Below are 19,670 nucleotides of genomic sequence, written 5' to 3'. Positions count from 1 at the left end.
CATCTCTTACCTTGGTGTCGCTATACACCAGACACCCTTTGCCTGGATCACCCTCTACCCAGGTGGCATGCTCTCCCTTTCTGCCCGCTTCCCTCCCCCACCACACATATATACACAGATTTCCCTGTTTTCAGGTCCCTCAACACCCTAGTCCTATTCCTGCAATTCTCAGTCCACTTCCTGACTTTGTCTTCCCCCCAGCCTGGATGATATTATGAGCTAGGGACCACTGCCTTATATAAATCTATTATTTCCAGTAACTACCAAAGTAAATGCAATATAAGTGGTGTGCAAATATTTGGTGAATAAATAGAGAGAAGTGATTCTATTTATAAAAGGAATAATATTTTCTGTGTAGCTACTGCAGGCAGAAATAATGCCAGTAGATAGCAGAGGGAAGGCAATGGCTCCTCGGGCTAGGGAAGAAAACAAACAGTGAAGATGGACCAGCTTTATGAAACAGACAGCAGAGACGTCAAGAACAGATGACTTATCAGGCACGTGTGATTCACTTTCACCTTCCTTTCACTTTGGTCACTCCTCTGAATGCTTCCCACTGGATCTTGTCCTCACCGAGGACTATTACAGCTCAGAAATCCTGAATGGCACGAACGCAGTCCTCTGATTGCAACCCTCCCAGCTTTAGCTGGCTATACAATGCCCTACCTCACAGTTCAGACAGAGAGCCCTGGCTCCTGGATTGCTTCTAACTAGTTCTATTAGTTCTATTGGGCTCCCTGCTGGCATCTCTTCTTCCTCCACTCTGGATCCACGATCAAGCCTCTCACCCTAAACAAATCCTCACCATTGCGGAACACCCCGCACCTTTATCACGGCACTACCCTGCCACGGTGTCTGTCTTTTCCAGCCATGAACTCCCTGAAGGCAAAGGCTGGAATTTCTCATTTTTGTAGTTCTAGAGCTTAAAACAATGCCTGGCACATAGGAGCCCTGAATGAATATTAGCTGAATGAGTTAATGTAGCATCGTTGCCAGCCCAGCAAACCCTAAACCTGAATTACCATTACATTTCATCTTTTCTGAGGAAAAAATAACATTGCTGGGCAGGGTAGCATCACTAAAAATAAGATTATGCTATTAGGCATTCCGGGCCTACCCAGGCCTTTAATCTGTCCTTGTTCAGCTTCACTTTTGGCTAAATGGCTATTCTAAACATTTATCACTCCCCTCACCAATCTGTCTAACCTTGACCCTTACAAATCTTAGCCAAGACCTTCATATTCTACATCATAGAAAATCAAGGTCATCGGGTGGGATGGGATCTCACAAGCTCTGCTCCACCACCTGCGAGGTTTACCCCTACCTGTGCCTGTATTTTATCTTTGCTCTTGCCTCAGAGAATGAGCTTTTCTTTTTTCTTGTTCAAGGCCAGCCTCTACCTCTGCACTTGATCCTATGCCCTCTATCTCTGCCTTTGACTCTATGAGCTCTATTTGCACTTGTCCCTCTGGGATCTTGTTCTATCAGTTACCCTTTCTTCTGGGCTCATTCCTCACAGTGTGAGCACCTTAAACCTCCTGGCCTGAAATATACCCCCCCAAATATAGTCCCCAAGCAGGACTAGAAACCCAGGTCTTGCTTTACTTAGTGCTCAGTGTCCTTCCTATCCCCTTATCTAACTTCTTTTTCTTTTTTTTTAAAGATTTTATTTATTTATTTGACAGACAGAGATCACAGGTAGGCAGAGAGGCAGCCAGAGAGAGAGGAAGGGAAGCAGGCTCCCTGCTGAGCAGAGAGCCTGATGCGGGGCTTGATCCCAGGACCCTGAGATCATGACCTGGGCCGAAGGCAGAGGCTTTAACCCACTGAGCCACCCAGGTGCCTCCCCTTATCTAACTTCTTGAAACAGTCTGGATTTCCTTTCGTCTCAATCATTTCTCAGTCTACTGTTCTCTTCCTTTTGCCCCATCAGATCAAAGAAACTACTCTTACTAGTCATCAAACAATAATCTCCTGTACTTAACAAATCCAAAAGATATATTTTTCAAAGATTTTATTTATATATTTAACAGAGAAAGAGAGTGAGCGAGAGAGGGAACACAAGCAAGGGTGGTGGGAGAGGGAAAAGCAGGCTCCCCACTGAGCAGGGAGCCGTTGTAGTGGGCTAATCCCAGGACCCTGGGGTCATGACCCGAGCTGAAGGCAGACACCTAACAACTGAGTCACCCAGGTGCCGACCCTCAAAAGATATATATTTTTAAAGATTTTATTTACTTATTTGACAGAGAGAAAGATCACAAGTAGGCAGGGAGGCAGGCAGAGAGCCCAATGCGGGGCTCGATCCCAGGCCCCTGAGATCATGACCTGAGCTGAAGGCAGAGGCTCAACCCACTGAGCCACCCAGGCGCTCCCCAAAAGATATTTTTAATTCTGCATTCAGACCGATCTCTCTACGCAGAATACATTGCCCTTCTTTCTCATGTTACCTATCCCTTGTAACGTACTGTTTAGAATTCAGGCATCACTTCCTCTAGGAAGCTTTAATGTACTCTTTAAGCTCGGTTAGTTACTCTTTTAAGTTCAGAATATCCTCTGCATGTACCTTTTCTCTGCTGCACACTGCAGTATAGGGTATGATGATGATCACAGTGTAACTACTGATGAGCTCCTAGAACGCAGGGCTGTGTGCTACTGGGTGGCAATACACTCTGTTTCACCTGGGACAGTTTCAGTTACTTCTCTTTTTCACTCCCCTGGATTGAATGACATATTAACTGATCACCTATCTTTTACTTACTTTACAACCTCAGTGACGAGTATAGTGACACACTCAAAGTAGAGGATTAATAAAAGTTGTTAAAGAGAAAGGGTACAAATCAGATGACAGCTTCTGCGTCTAACATTCCAATCAAGGCTGAAATATTCTGTGATTTTAGGCTTAAAAAAAGAGATTGCTGGGGCGCCTGGGTGGCTCAGTGGGTTAAGCCTCTGCCTTCAGCTCAGGTCATGATTTCAGGATCCTGGGACTGAACCCCCGCATCGGGGGTCTCTGCTTAGCAGGGATCCTGCTTCCCCGCCTCTGCCTGCCTCTCTACCTACTTGTGATTTGTGTCAAATAAATAAATAATAGATTTCTGCTAAATTTTACCATAGTGAATACAAATATTCAGTGAAATAAAGGAAACATAATCATTATAAAAATAAGTTAACTGCCTAAAACACAAACTTCATTATAAGACTGCATATTTCTTATGCAACTATAACCATAATGTTCCCAATTTTTCTGATCAGAGCATCAATAAAGAACTAAAGATTTAATCAACTCTTACTTTTCCAAAGGTCCATTCAATTTCTTTACGTTTCTATGAAATCGTAAAGCTTGAATATCTTGTGTCTCTATTTTGGGAGGTAGAAGTCCTTGAAGACCAAGCATTTGTCGTTCTTGTAATGTAAATGCCATTCCCTAAAAAGGAGAAAAGGATGAAAAATTATTGCTTACTGAGGTTGCAATGGTGCTATCCTACAAAATGTAATTTAAGTGTAAATTTTTAAAAAATCAGTATGATATCACTTTGCCCACACTGTCAACAACCTGTAAGACTGGTCATCTCTAATAATGGTAATCGTGTGGTAAAAGAGTTACTCTCACATACCATTGCTGGAACAATGGTTAAAAGTTAAAAGTTAAAGCTTAAACAGATTTAAGTTTTTTAAAACACACCTTAAAAATATTTTTAAATTTTAATGCACATACACTACATCTAGACAGCCATCTTAGAGAAATATTCATACATAAAATAAAGACAATTATACAAAAAGACTACAGTACTGTTTCTAGTTTTCTTGAGTACTACAAACTAACTAAAAGCCCATCAATTATGGAACAGTTAAGGAACCTATGGTATTTCCATACCATGAAATACCATACACTTAAACACAGATATCCGGTTATGTACAATTACCTCCCAGACACATAGTTAAGGAAAAAAAGCAAGTTGCAAAGCAAACACACTCACTGTTGACTGTTATGTTCAGAAAACCCTCATAAAGTACATATACACAGATACATGCATACATTAGAAATGAAATTAACAGAATACAGCTTGAAAGAACACAGACCAATGATGATAGAGCTACCCTAACTAGAAGGAGAGGCTAAGTTAAAGAGAGCAAAGGAAGCAATGGTACTTAGGAAAGAATTAACCTATGTCATAAGAAAATACTTTCCAATTTCTGATATTCAGTTGTTAAATTCTTTTCATCGAAGTGATGTCAGTGAAAATGCCAGAGCAAGGATTTCACAAATCTTTTCCTCTATAAAAACGGTAAGAACATTGGCCATCAGAATAAACTTCTTTGGAATTCTGGAAACTAATCAAAGGCTTCAGTAATCAGGGAACATTTTATTCAAGAAAAACAGCTGAATTCCCATAAGAACAGCAAGCTTCATGACATTTTTATTTGCCTTATTTCTATGCTTCCCTCCCCAGCTCCACAGTAGCCTAGAAAACAGCAATCATTATAAAACAATAAGCTTTGAAAAACAGAGCCTGGCAGCTACTAAAGAGAGGTTGGAGATAATTCTACAGTCCCATACTCAGGAAATTTGTCATTATTTGACCTGTCTGGTGGTTTAGTGGACAACCCCACTTGCACACCCAGTGTGAACAGGTTTTTCTCCAGAAGAGCTTGTTGAAAATAATCAGAAGTAATTATTTAACATGGCAGCTGCCTAAGGCAGTGGATAACAGCTGAGGGAAACAATAGGCTAACCAAAAAGCTGAAAAGGAAAAGCCGAGGAACAAAATGTCCACAGAGTGGGTGGGAATTTGAAAGCTTCAAATATTCCCAAGAATCTAGATGATCACCAGGAGCTATAGGCAAGTCCCGAAAGACTTGGGAAGGCCCTTAGCTCCCACATCTGGTAATCTTGAGGCTCTGTGCAAGCAGGAGGTGAAGGCTGATGTGTAGTTGTAAGCTGCCTAAGTACTAAAGACATGCCCCCAAATGTACACAGAACCCTTAGGTATTTAAGTCTCTAATTACTAGTTGATGACTAGGCCAACAAAGCAGACTTTAGTGGACATATCAAAATAAGATAAAGATTTTATATAGTTCAAGTATACTTTACACACCTTAAAAGCATTAGTTCATAAATGTCACTAAATAGGCAATAGCAATACAAGAAACCCTGGAAGGAATATCTGGTTTCCAGAGTAGTCACATTATTGAACATGTCCAGTTTTCAACAAAAAATTGAAAGACATGCAAAAAGACAAAGTCTGGCTCATACACAGGAAAAAGAATAGTTAGTTCATAGAAACTGTCCCTGAGGAAGCTCAAACATTATACTAACTAAACAAAGACTTCAGTGATTTTGAATATATTCAAAGACCTAAAGGATACCATATCTAAAGAACTAAAGGAAAGTACAAGAATGATATCCCACTAACTATAGGATATCAATGAAGAGATATAAAAAAAGAACCAAATATAGAAATTCTGGAATTCAAAGTGCAATAACTGAAATAAAAAGATTCAGAGGGACTAAACAGCAGATTTGAGCAGGTGGAAGAAAGGATCGGCAAACATAAAGAAAAGTCAGTTGAGATAATCCAGTCTGAGAAGAGAGAAAAAGCAATAGTAAATATGAACAGAGCCTCAGAGACCTTTGGGACATCATCGTGTGCCAATGTATGCGTAATAGGAGTTCCAGAAGGCAAGAAGAGAAAAGGACAAAAGAATATTTGAATAAGTAATGCCCAAAGGCTTCTCAAATTTGGTGAGAAACATTACCCCTAGAAGAAACCCACATCCTAGAAACTCAACAGCTCCAATGAGGGAAAAAACTCAAAGAGATCTACATCTAGAAATATCATGTTCAAACTATTAAAAGCCAAAAGAAGAAACTTGAAAGCAGAGAGAAGTCACTCAACATGCACAGGTGAGCTTCAAAAAGAGGAGCAGCTAATTTCTTAACAGAAACCACAGAGGCCATAACGCAGTAGGATGACATATTAAAAGTGCTTAAAGGAAAAAAAAAATACTGTCAATGAAGAATTTCTAAATCCTTACAAAATTATCTAAAAATGAAGAAGAAATTCAGATGTTTTCAAATAAAGATAGAGTACTCATTGTTGGCAGGCCAGAAGGAATATCAAAGGGAGTCCTTTAGGGTGAAAGAAAGACACTGGGGAGTAACTCAAATCTACGCAAAGAAATAAAGAACACAGGTAAGATCACCATATAGGTAAATATAAAAGTCAGTATGAATGTATTTTTTTTGTTGTTGTTTGTAGCTCTTTGTCTCTCCCACCTGACTGAAAAGACAACTACATAAAGAAATAATTATAAATCTGTATTGATGATCAAACGATGTATAAACATGTAATTTTTTTTTCCATTTTATTTTTTCAGCGTAACAGTATTCATTCTTTTTGCACAACACCCAGTGCTCCATGCAAAACGTGCCCTCCCCATTACCCACCACCTGTTCCCCAACCTCCCACCCCTGACCCTTCAAAACCCTCAGGTTGTTTTTCAGAGTCCATAGTCTCTTATGGTTCGCCTCCCCTCCCCAATGTCCATAGCCCGCTCCCCCTCTCCCAATCCCACCTCCCCCCAGCAACCCCCAGTTTGTTTTGTGAGATTAAGAGTCATTTATGGTTTGTCTCCCTCCCAATCCCATCTTGTTTCATTTATTCTTCTCCTATCCCCCTACCCCCCCATGTTGCTTCTCCATGTCCTCATATCAGGGAGATCATATGATAGTTGTCTTTCTCCGATTGACTTATTTCACTAAGCATGATACGCTCTAGTTCCATCCACGTCGTCGCAAATGGCAAGATTTCATTTCTTTTGATGGCTGCATAGTATTCCATTGTGTATATATACCACATCTTCTTGATCCATTCATCTGTTGATGGACATCTAGGTTCTTTCCATAGTCTGGCTATTGTAGACATTGCTGCTATAAACATTCGGGTACACGTGCCCCTTCGGATCACTATGTTTGTATCTTTAGGGTAAATACCCAGTAGTGCAATTGCTGGGTCATAGGGTAGTTCTATTTTCAACATTTTGAGGAACCTCCATGCTGTTTTCCAGAGTGGTTGGACCAGCTTGCATTCCCACCAACAGTGGAGGAGGGTTCCCCTTTCTCCACATCCTCTCCAGCATCTGTCATTTCCTGACTTGTTAATTTTAGCCATTCTGACTGGTGTGAGGTGATATCTCATTGTGGTTTTGATTTGTATTTCCCTGATGCCGAGTGACGTGGAGCACTTTTTCATGTAAACATGTAATTTTTATGACAAAGCAGACAAAAGGAAAGGATGGAACTATACGAGAACAGTTTTTATGTACTATTAAAATTAAGTTGGACTCAGTCTGAATTAAATTGTTATGAAAATGGTAATTATCATCCCCAGAGCAAACCACTAAGACAATAATTCAGAAAAAGGCAGTAGAAGAAATGACAAGGGAATTAAAATGGTATACTAGAAAATATAGTTTAACACAAAGGAAGGGAACAATGGAGAAACAGAGGAACAAAGAAAGACAAGACATTTAGAAAACCAACAGCAAAATGACAGACATAACTTATATCTTATCAACCACTATATAATGTAAATGGATAAAAATCTACAATAAAAAGGCATGGATTGGGGCACCAGGGTGGCTCAGAGGGTTAAGCCTCTACCTTTGGTTCAGGTCATGGTCTCGGGGTCCTGAGATCGAGCCCCACATCGGGCTCTCTGCTCAGCAGGGAGCCTGCTTCCCCTCTCTCTCTGCCTCTCTGCCTACTTGTGATCTCTCTCTGTGTGTCAAATAAATAAATAAAATCTTTTTTTTAAAAAAAGGTATGGATTGGCAAGTTGGAGAACACAATCCAATTTTATGCTGTCTACAGGAGACACAGGTTGATTCAAAACACAATTAGGTGGAAAGTAAAAGGATGGAAAAAGATATACCATGTAAATAGTAACCCAAAGAGAGTTGGAATGGCTAAATTAATAACAAACAAGATGATTGTGAAATACACATTGTTCATAGAGAAGGGCATTCTATAATGATAAAAAGGTCAATCTATTAAAAAGATGTAATAATTATAAATATATATGCATCTGTGAAAAAAGCCCAGAATACATGAAACAAAAACTGACAGAATCTAAGGAAAAAAGACAAGTTGGAGACTTCTATACCTCACTTCCAATAATGGAGAAAATAATTACACAGAAAATCAAAAGGAAACAGAAGACCTGAGCAACACTATAAAGCGACTAAACCTGACAGACACGTATGGCATATTTCACGCAATAGCAGCTGGAAACACATCCTTCAAACTGAGTGCCCATGGAATTAAACATAAAACATAGTCTTAAACCATAAAACAAGTCTCAATAAATTTAAAAGGATTTCAATCCAAATATGATCTCCTACCATAATGCAATGAGATTAAAAATCAGTAATAGAAGGAAATTTGGGGAATTCACAAATATGTGGATTTCAAACAACACACTCCAAAATGACCAACTGACCAAAGAAGAAATCACAAAGGAAATTAGAAGATACTTGGAGATGAATTAAAACACACATACCAAAACTTATGGGGATGCAGTGAAAGTAATGCCTACTAGGAAATTCATAGGTATAAATTCCCACACCAAAAAGGTTGAAAGAGCTCAAATCAATAATCTAAACTTATGCGTTAAGAAACTACGAGGAGGGCACCTGGTTGGCTCAATCAGTTAAGTGTCTACCTTCAGCTCAGGTCATTATCCTGGAGTCCCAGGAACGAGTCCGACATTGGGCCCATTGCTCAGCAGGGAGTCTGTTTCTCCCTCTGCCCTTCACCTTGCTCATGCTCTCTCTTACTCTCTCTCTCAAAATAAATAAATAAAAATCTTAAAAAAAAATGGAAGAAAGAAAAGAAACTAGCAGGAGAGAGAAAAGGCAAACTAAACCTGAAGTAAAAAGGAAGGAAATACAAAAGATCAGAGTGAAAATAATTGAAATAGATAACAGAAAAAAACAACTGGAAAAATAAATCAGTGAACCCAAAAGTTGGTTCTTTGAAAGGATGTACAAGATTGACAAACCTTTAGCTATACTAGAAAAAGGAGAAAGGGAGAAGACTGAAATCTCTAAATCTTTGCAACTCATCTTTCTCCTCCTAAGATTTCACCTAAGGCTGGGATATATAAAAGAAGTAATAGTTTTTTTTTTAACATTTTATTTATTTATTTGACAGACAGAGATCACAAGTAGGCAGAGAGACAGGCAGAGAGAGAGAGGAAGGGAAGCAGGCTCCCTGCTGAGCAGAAAGCCCGATGTGGGACTCGATCCCAGGACCCTGGGATCATGACCCGAGCCGAAGGCAGAGGCTTTAACCCACTGAGCCACCCAGGTGCCCTATATAAAAGAAGTAAAACCCAAACTGTCACCCTTACTTCCTTTTCCCACTCTAGTACAAGGCTAAAGTGGAAAAGCTAAACTTTATTTTTTTAAATTAAATTACCCATTTATTTAAGTAAGCTTAAATGCATTGGGTGCTTCAATGCAGGGCATGAACTCATGACCCTGAGATCAAGAGTCACATGGTAAGCCAGCCAGGTACCCCTAAAATTTAGATTTAAATGATTTAAATTAGTTCACTTAACGCTGCCTTACCTACCCTACCGCTAAAGGTAAATGACTTGGCTACACAAGGTGTCACTGCCTATCTCCTATCGAGGTTCAAGGGACACTCAAAAGTTAGGTTGAAGGGACACTCAAAAGTGTATATTTGGGGTGCCTGGGTAGCTCAGTCAGTTGAGTGTGCAATTCTTTAGATTTTATTTATTTCTTTATTGAGAGAGAGAGTGAGTGAGCAGTGGGAGGGACAGGAGAGAGAGAATCTCAAGCAGACTCCAAGCTGAGTACAGAACCCGACATGCGGCTCCACTGCATGACCCTGAGATCATGACCTGAGCAGAAATCAAGAGTCAGATGCTTAACAAACTGAGCCTCTCAGGAGTCCCAGTGTCCAACTCTTGACCTCAGCTTGGGTCTTGATCTCAGAGTCATGAGTTCAAGCCCCACGTTGGGTGAGGAGCCTACTTAAAAAAAAAAAAAAAGTTAAAAAAGAAAGCATTTTATTTATAATGCAGGGTAGAAATTAAAACGATTTAAAAACAGTTTTATATAGTAAGTATTTAAGTTAGTAATTGATCAAATGCTTAAATTTGCTAGCCTGGTATTAACAAATGAAGCAAGCCCACAAAGATGACATTAGCTTCAAATGAACGCCTCGATCAGTTCTTTACCGGTCCATTTTTCCTCCTCCTCCATCTCCCCGGGTCACCTATTTCATCATGTCTGCCCTTTTCTCATCTATGCCACAGCAATGCCGTCCCGTTTAGCAGCGTGGAAGTGTGTCTTCTTTGGCTGATCCTGAAATATCCCCTGAGCTATTTTCCTCTAGACACACTCAATTTCTTCACATAAGCCAATACTGATAAAAATCCATTAACTAGATTTGAATATACAGGTAAACATACTGGGAAGAAAGAAAAAGCCCCTTCTATTTGCTTCCCTAAGTGTTAGAATAAACCTTCAGGAATTAAGAAGTCACCAAATACCTACTTACAAAACTGCTAAATAGTAACTAACGATGCATAATGTCAAGACTGAAAACAGTATTCAACAATAGCATCATGACTAACCAAATTATAAAACATCCCCTGAAGGGAGTAACTCACACTTACATAGAATTTACAGTGCCTAAAGTAGCTTTACAATATTCCTTTTTCTCCACAACAGTTTAGATGAAGAAACTGGGATCTGGGAGGTTGTATCTACACTGAAGATCACGCAGCCTGTAAGGGTCAAGCTGGGTCTCTCTTCGGTCTCTGTGAGTCCAGACCTACCTACTGGACTGTGATGCAGCCATATATAGAAGGCTTATGAGGCATCATAGAGATTATTTATAAAATACTCTTCCCGGTAGGAAAATGGCATGTAAAATTGTATCCTATGATCTTCAAAGTAAATATACTTTTAAGGGGCTTTGGCAAAATAAAAACAGATGATATACTGGGACGGTAGGAATGTGATCTTTCTTTCTTTTATTAGTTGTAATGTAATTGTTACTTACGCAAATAAAAAAAGAAAATTTTGAATTAGTTTACTATTAGAGGTGTAGCCAGGGGAGTTAAAAACAAACAAAAACCCTCACAGAACCAAGAACCATTACGCCAGAGCTCCAGGTACAAACTGGAAAGTGCATACTTCTTACAGGACAGGATGCAGAGATGAGGTTCAAAAAGGTATCTAAAACAGTTACCAAATAAACATGAAGAGAGAAGGGGAAATCCAACCTTCCACACACACAGCCTTTTGAACATTTCAAAATGTATCACCTACATGATTTAAGTGAGAAAACTGAGATCTGGAGAGGTTAAATAAAGACCCAAAGTTTCATGGCTAGTGAATTCAAATGTGCACCAGAACACCTGCATATAACCTGGCACGATGATGTCCAATCCTTTAACGTATAAGGACTTTTTAAAAATGTCATTAAGAATTTCATATTCATACTAGAATTGGCAAATCTATAGGAAGAGAAAACAGATTTGTGGTTGCCAGGGGCTGAGAAGATAGCGGTGGGGGGGGGGACAGGGGGCTGTGACTGTGGAATGGCTTCTGGGTTTCCATTTCAGGTGATGGAGGCACCACACTGAATGTTCTTTTTTTTTTTTTTAATATTTTATTTATTTGATAGAGAGAGATAATACTGTCTAAAATTACTATTCTATTAATCGTAGCAGCAACATATTCTTTTTTTTTCTTTTAAAGATTTTATTTGTTTATTTGACAGACAGAAATCACAAGTAGGCAGAGAAGCAGGCAGAGAGAGAGGAGGAAGCCGGCTCCCCGCAAAGCAGAGAGCCTGATGCAGGACTCGATCCCAGTACCCTGGGATCATGACCTGAGCTGAAGGCAGAGGCTTTTACCCACTGAGCCACCCAGGCGCCCCCTACAGCAATATATTCTTAAAACATTTAGCATACGATGTTTGAAGCACAAACCTGATGTCTTTCAAGTTCCCAAAGATTTCAAGACCCTCAAATCAGGAATTATGTTCCCTCTTAAACACACACAACAAACTCTTCCTGATGTTTAAGGGGTTTCCAAAAATTATCCTTCAGTGAGGTAACCTTACAGATGCCATCCAACTGGCGAGATCTCAGAGGCCCGCAGCATTAGATTTACTATCTTTGCAGAAGTACTGTGATGCATTTTAGACTACCCTCCTCCTTAAAATTAATTTGCCACTTAAACTACTTAAAAAATTTCTCACAATTCCCTCATAGTACGTTTTAAGTAGTTTCTTTAATGATAAAAATAAAGTAAGACCAACATAATTAGCAAATATTTACTATGCCCATGGCATTGTAAAAAAAAACATAAAATTTTGGAAACAAGATGGGATTGGGAGGGAGACAAACCATAAATGACTCTTAATCTCACAAAACAAACTGGGGGTTGCTGGGGGGAGGTGGGATTGGGAGAGGGGGAGGGGGCTATGGACATTGGGGAGGGTATGTGCTATGGTGAGTGCTGTGAAGTGTGTAAACCTGGCGATTCACAGACCTGTACCCCTGGGGATAAAAATACATGATATGTTTATTAAAAAAAAAAAATTTGGAAGGGGAGGCAAACCATAAGAGACTATGGGCTCTGAAAAACAACCTGAGGGTTTTGAAGGGTCAGGGGTGGGAGGTTGGGGGAACAGGTGGTGGGTAATAGAGAGGGCACGTTTTGCATGGAGCACTGGGTGTTGTGCAAAAACAATGAATACTGTTACGCTGAAAAAATAAATAAAATGGAAAAAAAACAAAAAAACAAAACAAAAAAAAAAAACATAAAATTTTGAATAGTCCCTGACCCAAAGGAACCTGAAATACAGGTAAGAAATATAAGTTCATGAAAACGTAAATACCAACAATTACTTCAATGACAACTTAAGGCATGAAAGGAAGCACACAGCAAGACGTTGATTACTTGCTACGGGAACAGGAAAACCTAAACTGCTATAGGGCTTCAGAGAAGGGAGCCAGTATTCCAGTTTATGGCATATGGCATATCACTACAGGAGAACTGGACTTTGAATGAGTTGCATCTTGAAGAGCAAGCAAGATCTGGAGAAGTGAGGCAAAAATGAGAGCATTAGAATACCCTTCAGGGGCGCCTGGGTGGCTCAGTGGGTTAAGCCTCTGCCTTCACCTCAGGTCATGATCTCCAGGTCCTGGGATCGAGCTCTGCATCCGGCTCTCTGCTTGGCAGGCAGCCTGCTTCCCCCTCTCTGCCTGACTCTGCCTACTTGTGATCTCTCTCTCTCTCAAATAAATAAATAAATAAATAAATCTTTAAAAAAAAAAAAAAAGAATATCCTTCATTAAGCTTCATTCAATTCACTACTGCCTGCTGAATTCTCATTCTGTCTAAGGTACCAAAAATGCAAAAATAAGGCAGTCTGGGGGACCCCTGGTCAATTTCCCTTTGTAGGCTTGAAATCCTTCAAAACATATCACACTGTACAACTAGTTATCCTCAACCCCCACCATGGGAAATAAAGAGCATTGGCAAATTTCTGATGACCGTTGTTTTAAAATAAATCATACTTTAATCTGTATGCATTATTCCCAAGAGGTAAATTTCACCCATTACAATGAACTCAGTGTATCCTCTTACAAGCTTTTGGTGAGAAATCTCTTTCTAGAAATACATGTACTTACTAATTACTATCACCACTAGAAAATAGAGAGGGACTTGCCCCCTGAACACAGCTTGGCCATGGAGTAAAGGCAAGACTAGGAATCAATAATGCATCACTTCCACCCCAAGAGTATAAAGAGGGGGCTGGAAGTCTCTCCACCATGAAGCAGTACTGTGAGATTAATGGGCAAAAGAACTTGTGTGCAATGGTCTGTGTCCAAGAAGCTGGGTAGAGGTGCAGACATTAGACAATAGTTCATTTTGTAATTTTAGCCCCATCTTCAAGGGCTCAGTTAGATTTGACTGGGTAAATTTAAGTATCCCCCACTGCCCGAAAGTTCTGGGCAGACGGCTATTCTACGGATATTTCTGAGCTGAAACCAGGAAACAAAGTCAATCTTTTTCTGGTAGTAGAATTAGAGTGGTGAAACAGACCCATCAAGTAGCTGTGATTCTTGCCATGTGGAGAAAAGTGCGAAGTCATACAGAAAGAACAAATACCTCTGAATAGTTTTAGTATAAAACTACAAAATTTAGAAAGTTCATACTTTATCAGCCTAAAATATATCAAACCTTTACCAGGAAGAGAGAAAATGTTATGTTAGTATTAATGTTACTAACCTTGTTTGTTCTTGGGTTCAACATGAGTGTCTTGCCTTTTTCTTTTATGTGCATATGACGACATGCTAGAGTACAGGGAGTAGCAACCATTCTTAACCGGGACAACATCTTTCCTTTCACCTGGGGAAAAGGCATCAGATAACGGATGAGAAACACATTACAGAATGCATGCACATCACGCATCAGTTTTCAAAAGCAGATACAGAAAGCTTAATTTTCCACACTTGACAAAGCTTTACCAAAGCACATTTATGTTTCTACGCGTTGTAACCATTGTAAAAAAGTAACTGGGTGAAGACAACAACTGACTTTTCCTGACAATGCTCTAAGTCCCTGGTTAGTCACCATTGCTATTTTGTATGTACTGTATACTACAGTGTGCTAAACACTTATTCTTTTTCTAAGCCACAAGTGTGGCAAGGTATATATCTCCTGATTGTGAGAGAAAGAAAGAAATCTAGCAATTAAGAAACAAGGTAACATCTAATAAACAAAGGCATGTGGTATGGTCCATTAAATGCTTATGGGAATTTAGGTTGAAGGTGGAAAAGTAAGTTACCAGGAAAGCCTGGAGCATAAACATCCAGAAGAAGAGAAGCCATTCAAACTCTTAATCTAGCCAAATAATTTTAATGTATTAATATAGTCAGTGTTTAAAGGTAATATACTAAATATTTTTTCTTTTCAAAAAACCTGTTACTTAATATAAAAAACATGCAAATTGGCTAGAAAACATGTTTTTGCCTTTTCACGACCATCACAGACACATGGAAATTTTTCAAAATGGAAAACTCCACATAATACATGGCACATTAAATATTTAAAATGAGAAAACAATAGATTCTTCTGCATATCAATTCTCCCACCCAAAATGAACGTGCAAAGCCCATTTATCTTAATCATTACAAATCATTGCAATTATCCCACAATAAGTTTTTTACTGGAATTTTTATTTGCTTAGAAATCAAAGTTTGTATACGGAGTGCAGCAAACCATTACAGTGAGATTTTTTTTAAGTTAATTTTTATGGAAGTGAATTCACACAACAAAACTTGCCATTTCGAAGGGAACAATTGAGAGGGATTAGAAAATCCATAATGTTGTACAACCCACCTCTACCTAGTTCCAAAACATCTTCACCATCCCAGAAGGAAACACTACCCATTTCAGCAGTTATTTCCCTCCTCCAGTGCCCGCAACCAGCAACTTGTTTTCTGTCGTTATGGACTGACCTATTCTGGATATTTCCTATAAATGTGATGCATAAATGTGTCCGCAAAAACAAAAAATCTATATAATTACAAGGACATCAAGAATCATGAGAGATGGGGACTGGGGGTAGGAGGACAGGACAGATGTTTAAAGGTACAAACTTGCAGTGAGAGTCCTAAGAAATAATTACTCCTAAAGATCTAAAGCATAGTATAGTGAATATAGACAACATTATATTATAATCATCAAACTTTTTAAGAGACTAGGTCTTAATTGTTCTAACCACTAAAAAAAAATGATAATTATATAACATGAGAGGTGACAATTATCACTACAATGGCAATCATATTATAATATATAAATATATCTAATTAATGTTATATGCCTTAAACTTATACAATGTCATATGCCAAATATACTTCAGTGATAATAAAAAAGAATTATGAGAGATATACAACAAAATAATTGGGTCACTTTAAAATGTTAGTGAAAGACAGACACTAAGGCACTACTGCAATTTAAAGAAGACTGAACATATGGCAACTAAATGCAAAGCCTGAATCCCCCCTCCCCCCCAAAAAAATGCTATCAAGGACACTTATTGGGACAACTGGCAAAACTAGAAGATATACTGTAGCTTAAATAAAAGTCTGTAAAATTTTAAATTTTCTGTATTTGATAACTATATGGAAGAGATATACTTGTCCTGAAAACCCAGTGAAGTATTAAGGGGCCAAGAAGTATGATATATGCAACCAAACCCTTTCAAACCCTTTCAAAATAAATTTCAAAGACTGAAATCATAGCACTGATTATGTGTTTGTATGGTTCTTCCAGGAGAGATAGCATTATTTGTCAAAATTAAAACTTTGGTACCAAAAAACTGGATTAGTATTCCAGTATATTGGTGAGGTAGGCAAATCTACGATATAGGATAGAATATTTTTTATTTAAATCAAAGACAATCTGAAAAAAAATTATTTTGTCATCAGTACTTGTGGTTTATGACAAGAAATATATCTGGGGGGCTCAGTCAGTTAAATGTCTGACTCCTGATTTCTGCTCAGGTCATGATCTCAGGATCCTGAGGTTGAGCCCCAAGACAGGCTCCAGGGTGGAGTCTGCTTCAGATTCACTGCCTCTCACTCTCCCTCTGCACCCCCCTCCATGAATGAATAAATAAAATCTTTTTTAAAAAAAAAAGAAATATATTTGGTTTTTGTCCCCAGTTTCTGGAACAGAGCTCCTAAAAATCTTTGGAATTTCCTGAATGATAGGAGTATTTTTTGTTACTCATAAGAAGACACTTTTGATCACATCTGAGTTTATGCTTGTGAGGTGACCTATGGTGGACCACTGCAAAGCCTCAGACAGAGCTGGTCACCAGAAACACCAAGTGATTAGAGAGTAGAAATTTATTGCCCCACTCCAGAACCTCCAGAAAGGGAAGTGGACAGGGGCTCTTTTTATTTTTTATTTATTTATTTTTTTTTTTTTTTAAAGATTTTATTCATTTATTTGACAGAGAGAGAGATCACAAGTAGGCAGAGAGGCAGGCAGAGAGAGTGAGAGGGAAGCAGGCTCCCTGCCAAGCAGAGAGCCCGATGCGGGGCTCGATCCCAGGACCCTGAGATCATGACCTGAGCCGAAGGCAGCGGCTTAAACCACTGAGCCACCCAGGCGCCAGGGGCTCTTTTTTTTTTTTTTTTAAAGATTTATTTTTTTGACAGATAGAGATTACAAGTAGGCAGAGAGGCAGGCAGAGAGAGAGAGAGAGGAGGAAGCAGGCTCCCAGCCAAGCAGAGAGCCCGATGCGGGGCTTGATCCCAGGACCCTGGGATCATGACCTGAGCCGAATGCAGAGGCTTTAACCCGCTGAGCCACCCAGGCGCCCCAGGGGCTCTTTTTAACAAGAAGATCTGTTGAGCTTTCATGTTGGTAAACACATCTAGGTGTGGGGGATGGCACACTCAGGTAGGACAAGTAAGCTCTATGCCTCTCCACCCCCACCCCATCAATACGTAGTTCTATGTATCCCTTCCATCTGTTCCTGAGTTGTATCCTTTTATAATGAACCAGCAAATGTAAGTAAGTCTGTGTGCCATTAGAGCAAATCATCAAAACAGAGGGGGTTGTGGGAAGCCTCAATTTATAGAGAGTTGGTCAGAAGTATGGGTCACAACCTGGGATTTAGGATTGGCATCTCAAGTAGGGGCTGTCTTTTGGGACTAAACCCTTAACCTATGGAATCTCAAGCTATCTCCATATGGACAGTGTCAGAATTAAGTTACATTAAAGCAAACCCAATCAGCATCTGCTGAGAATTGGAGAATTGCTGGGTGTGGGGGTGGGGGAGTCCCACATTTAGTGGCCAGAAAAATTGACACTGCGAGTAAGGAAGATTAAAGTTTTTCCTTTCAGTAGTTAAGAGCAGCATTCTAATACATGAAATCTATTTTCAGTTCCTGGTTAAAGTTTTGCTTCTACCTAATACTGAATTTAGTCTGTATAATAAACACCACTTGTCAAATCTACCTTATAGATAATTATGATGATCAAATGAGACTATATGCAAAAAAGTATTATAATTACAGAATGTTTAATCACTAAAATTACTTTGTTAGTGAGTGATAGAGAGTAAAATAAAATGTAAAGGTAATTTTAATAGTGTCTTGAAAACAGCGGTCATAAGTTAAAAAAAGAATTAAGGAAAAAAAATCTGCCAAAACTAAAACCAAGGAGTAAGAGAGAGACAGGGAGGCTTAAATGCCAGTAATGAGAACAATGAGAGGCAACAAGATAAAACATTGTTATGCAGGTGGGCTGGAAGGAGACCTCTGAGAATGAGTGAAGTAAAAGCAGGTACCAAAAGGCAGCATTTCTAATTTTTAATTGACACGTAAAATCAAGCCGCTTGCTTCCTTGACAGCCTCTGGAATACTGAGATCTGCCTCCGGTTTCTCCCCCTGGTGTGTCATTCACAGAGGCTTGCCGGGAAACTTGCTCTCTGCTGTTTACAAGCTGGACCAGGACAGGAACTGCTAGGCCACTGGCTGCTGGAGACGACTCTCCCCGCCCCCTACTTGGGGTTAAAGGAGGTCACTGCAAGGGAGACAGAAATTAGAGGTCGTGACTGTGTGCAATGAGCACAAGCTCAGAATCTGGACTCAGCTCATCACCACTTTGGATGCGGTTGGGTCACTCACCCAGGCACTCCCAAATGGCTTCTGAATTGGTGTTAGCCTGGAACACATTTCTCACTGCTGTGTGGCCAAATGAGAAGAACTGAACAATGCAATATAGTCCTTTATAAAACAAAATTTATTCTCTTTGTTTTCCTATTCTAATTATGATCTTCCTATCTGGTGATAAAAACATCTTTTCCCTTATGAAAAGATGGTGGTGGTGGATGGCAATAGTTCTTAAATGGGTCCTTAACCTTGACAGAATTAAAAGTTGGCAGTGTATGTCTGGTGCCAATTGTCCCCCTACACACACCTGCCCATCAAGTCCAAAAGTCTCAGGACTGCCTTAGAAGTCCCATTTCTCTCATCAATGAAACAAGGGAGGGGGAACGCTGTTTTGCAGAGCTATGTGTAGTAATGATGATATTTACAAAGTATGAAGTAATTAAGAGCTTTATCATCATCATAAAGAGCCTGACTAGTTGACATGAAAGTCTATTCAATAAAAGCCATACCCAGGCAGTTTAGCAGAGTAGTCAAAGGCAAGCTCTGGAATCAAACTATCAGGTTTAAATCCTGCTTTTGCCAATTCTTACTCTGATTTTGAGTAAGTCTGTTGCAGTTTTCTCATCACTCAAATGCGGATAACAGGACCTACTAAACAGTGCCTTTTTAAGATTTTAATTAGATAATCCATGTAAGATGCTTATCACAGTGCCCTCTAAGTGCTCTATAAATGTTAGTTCTTTTTTTTTTTAATATTTTATTTATTTGACAGAGAGAAATCACAACTAGGCAGAGACGCAGGCAGAGAGAGAGGAGGAAGCAGGCTCCCCGCAGAGCAGAGAGCCTGATGCGGGGCTCAATCCCAGCATCCTGGGATTGTGACCTGAGCCGAAGGCAGAGGCTTTAACCCACTGAGCCACCCAG

General features: G+C 39.5%; 1 protein-coding gene across 2 annotated transcripts in view; it reads right to left on the bottom strand.

Annotated features, from left to right (window-relative positions):
• ME2 (malic enzyme 2) overlaps nucleotides 1-19,670 on the bottom strand; it is a 77,513-nt gene that overhangs the window by 35,754 nt on the left and 22,089 nt on the right. For both annotated transcript variants that reach the window (XM_046024483.1, XM_046024482.1), the window contains exons 2-3: nucleotides 14,344-14,463; nucleotides 3,291-3,424 (exon numbers count right to left, since the gene is read on the bottom strand). In XM_046024483.1, coding sequence (XP_045880439.1) covers nucleotides 3,291-3,424; nucleotides 14,344-14,451 — 242 coding nt within the window. In that variant the 5' untranslated portion in view covers nucleotides 14,452-14,463. The remainder of the gene's footprint in view (nucleotides 1-3,290; nucleotides 3,425-14,343; nucleotides 14,464-19,670) is intronic.

The sequence above is a fragment of the Meles meles genome, chromosome 12 (genome assembly GCF_922984935.1).
Source record: "Meles meles chromosome 12, mMelMel3.1 paternal haplotype, whole genome shotgun sequence".
NCBI classification, from domain to species: domain Eukaryota; kingdom Metazoa; phylum Chordata; class Mammalia; order Carnivora; family Mustelidae; genus Meles; species Meles meles.
Note: the sequence above shows the minus strand (reverse complement) of the source record. Positions and strands in the feature narration are given on the sequence as shown.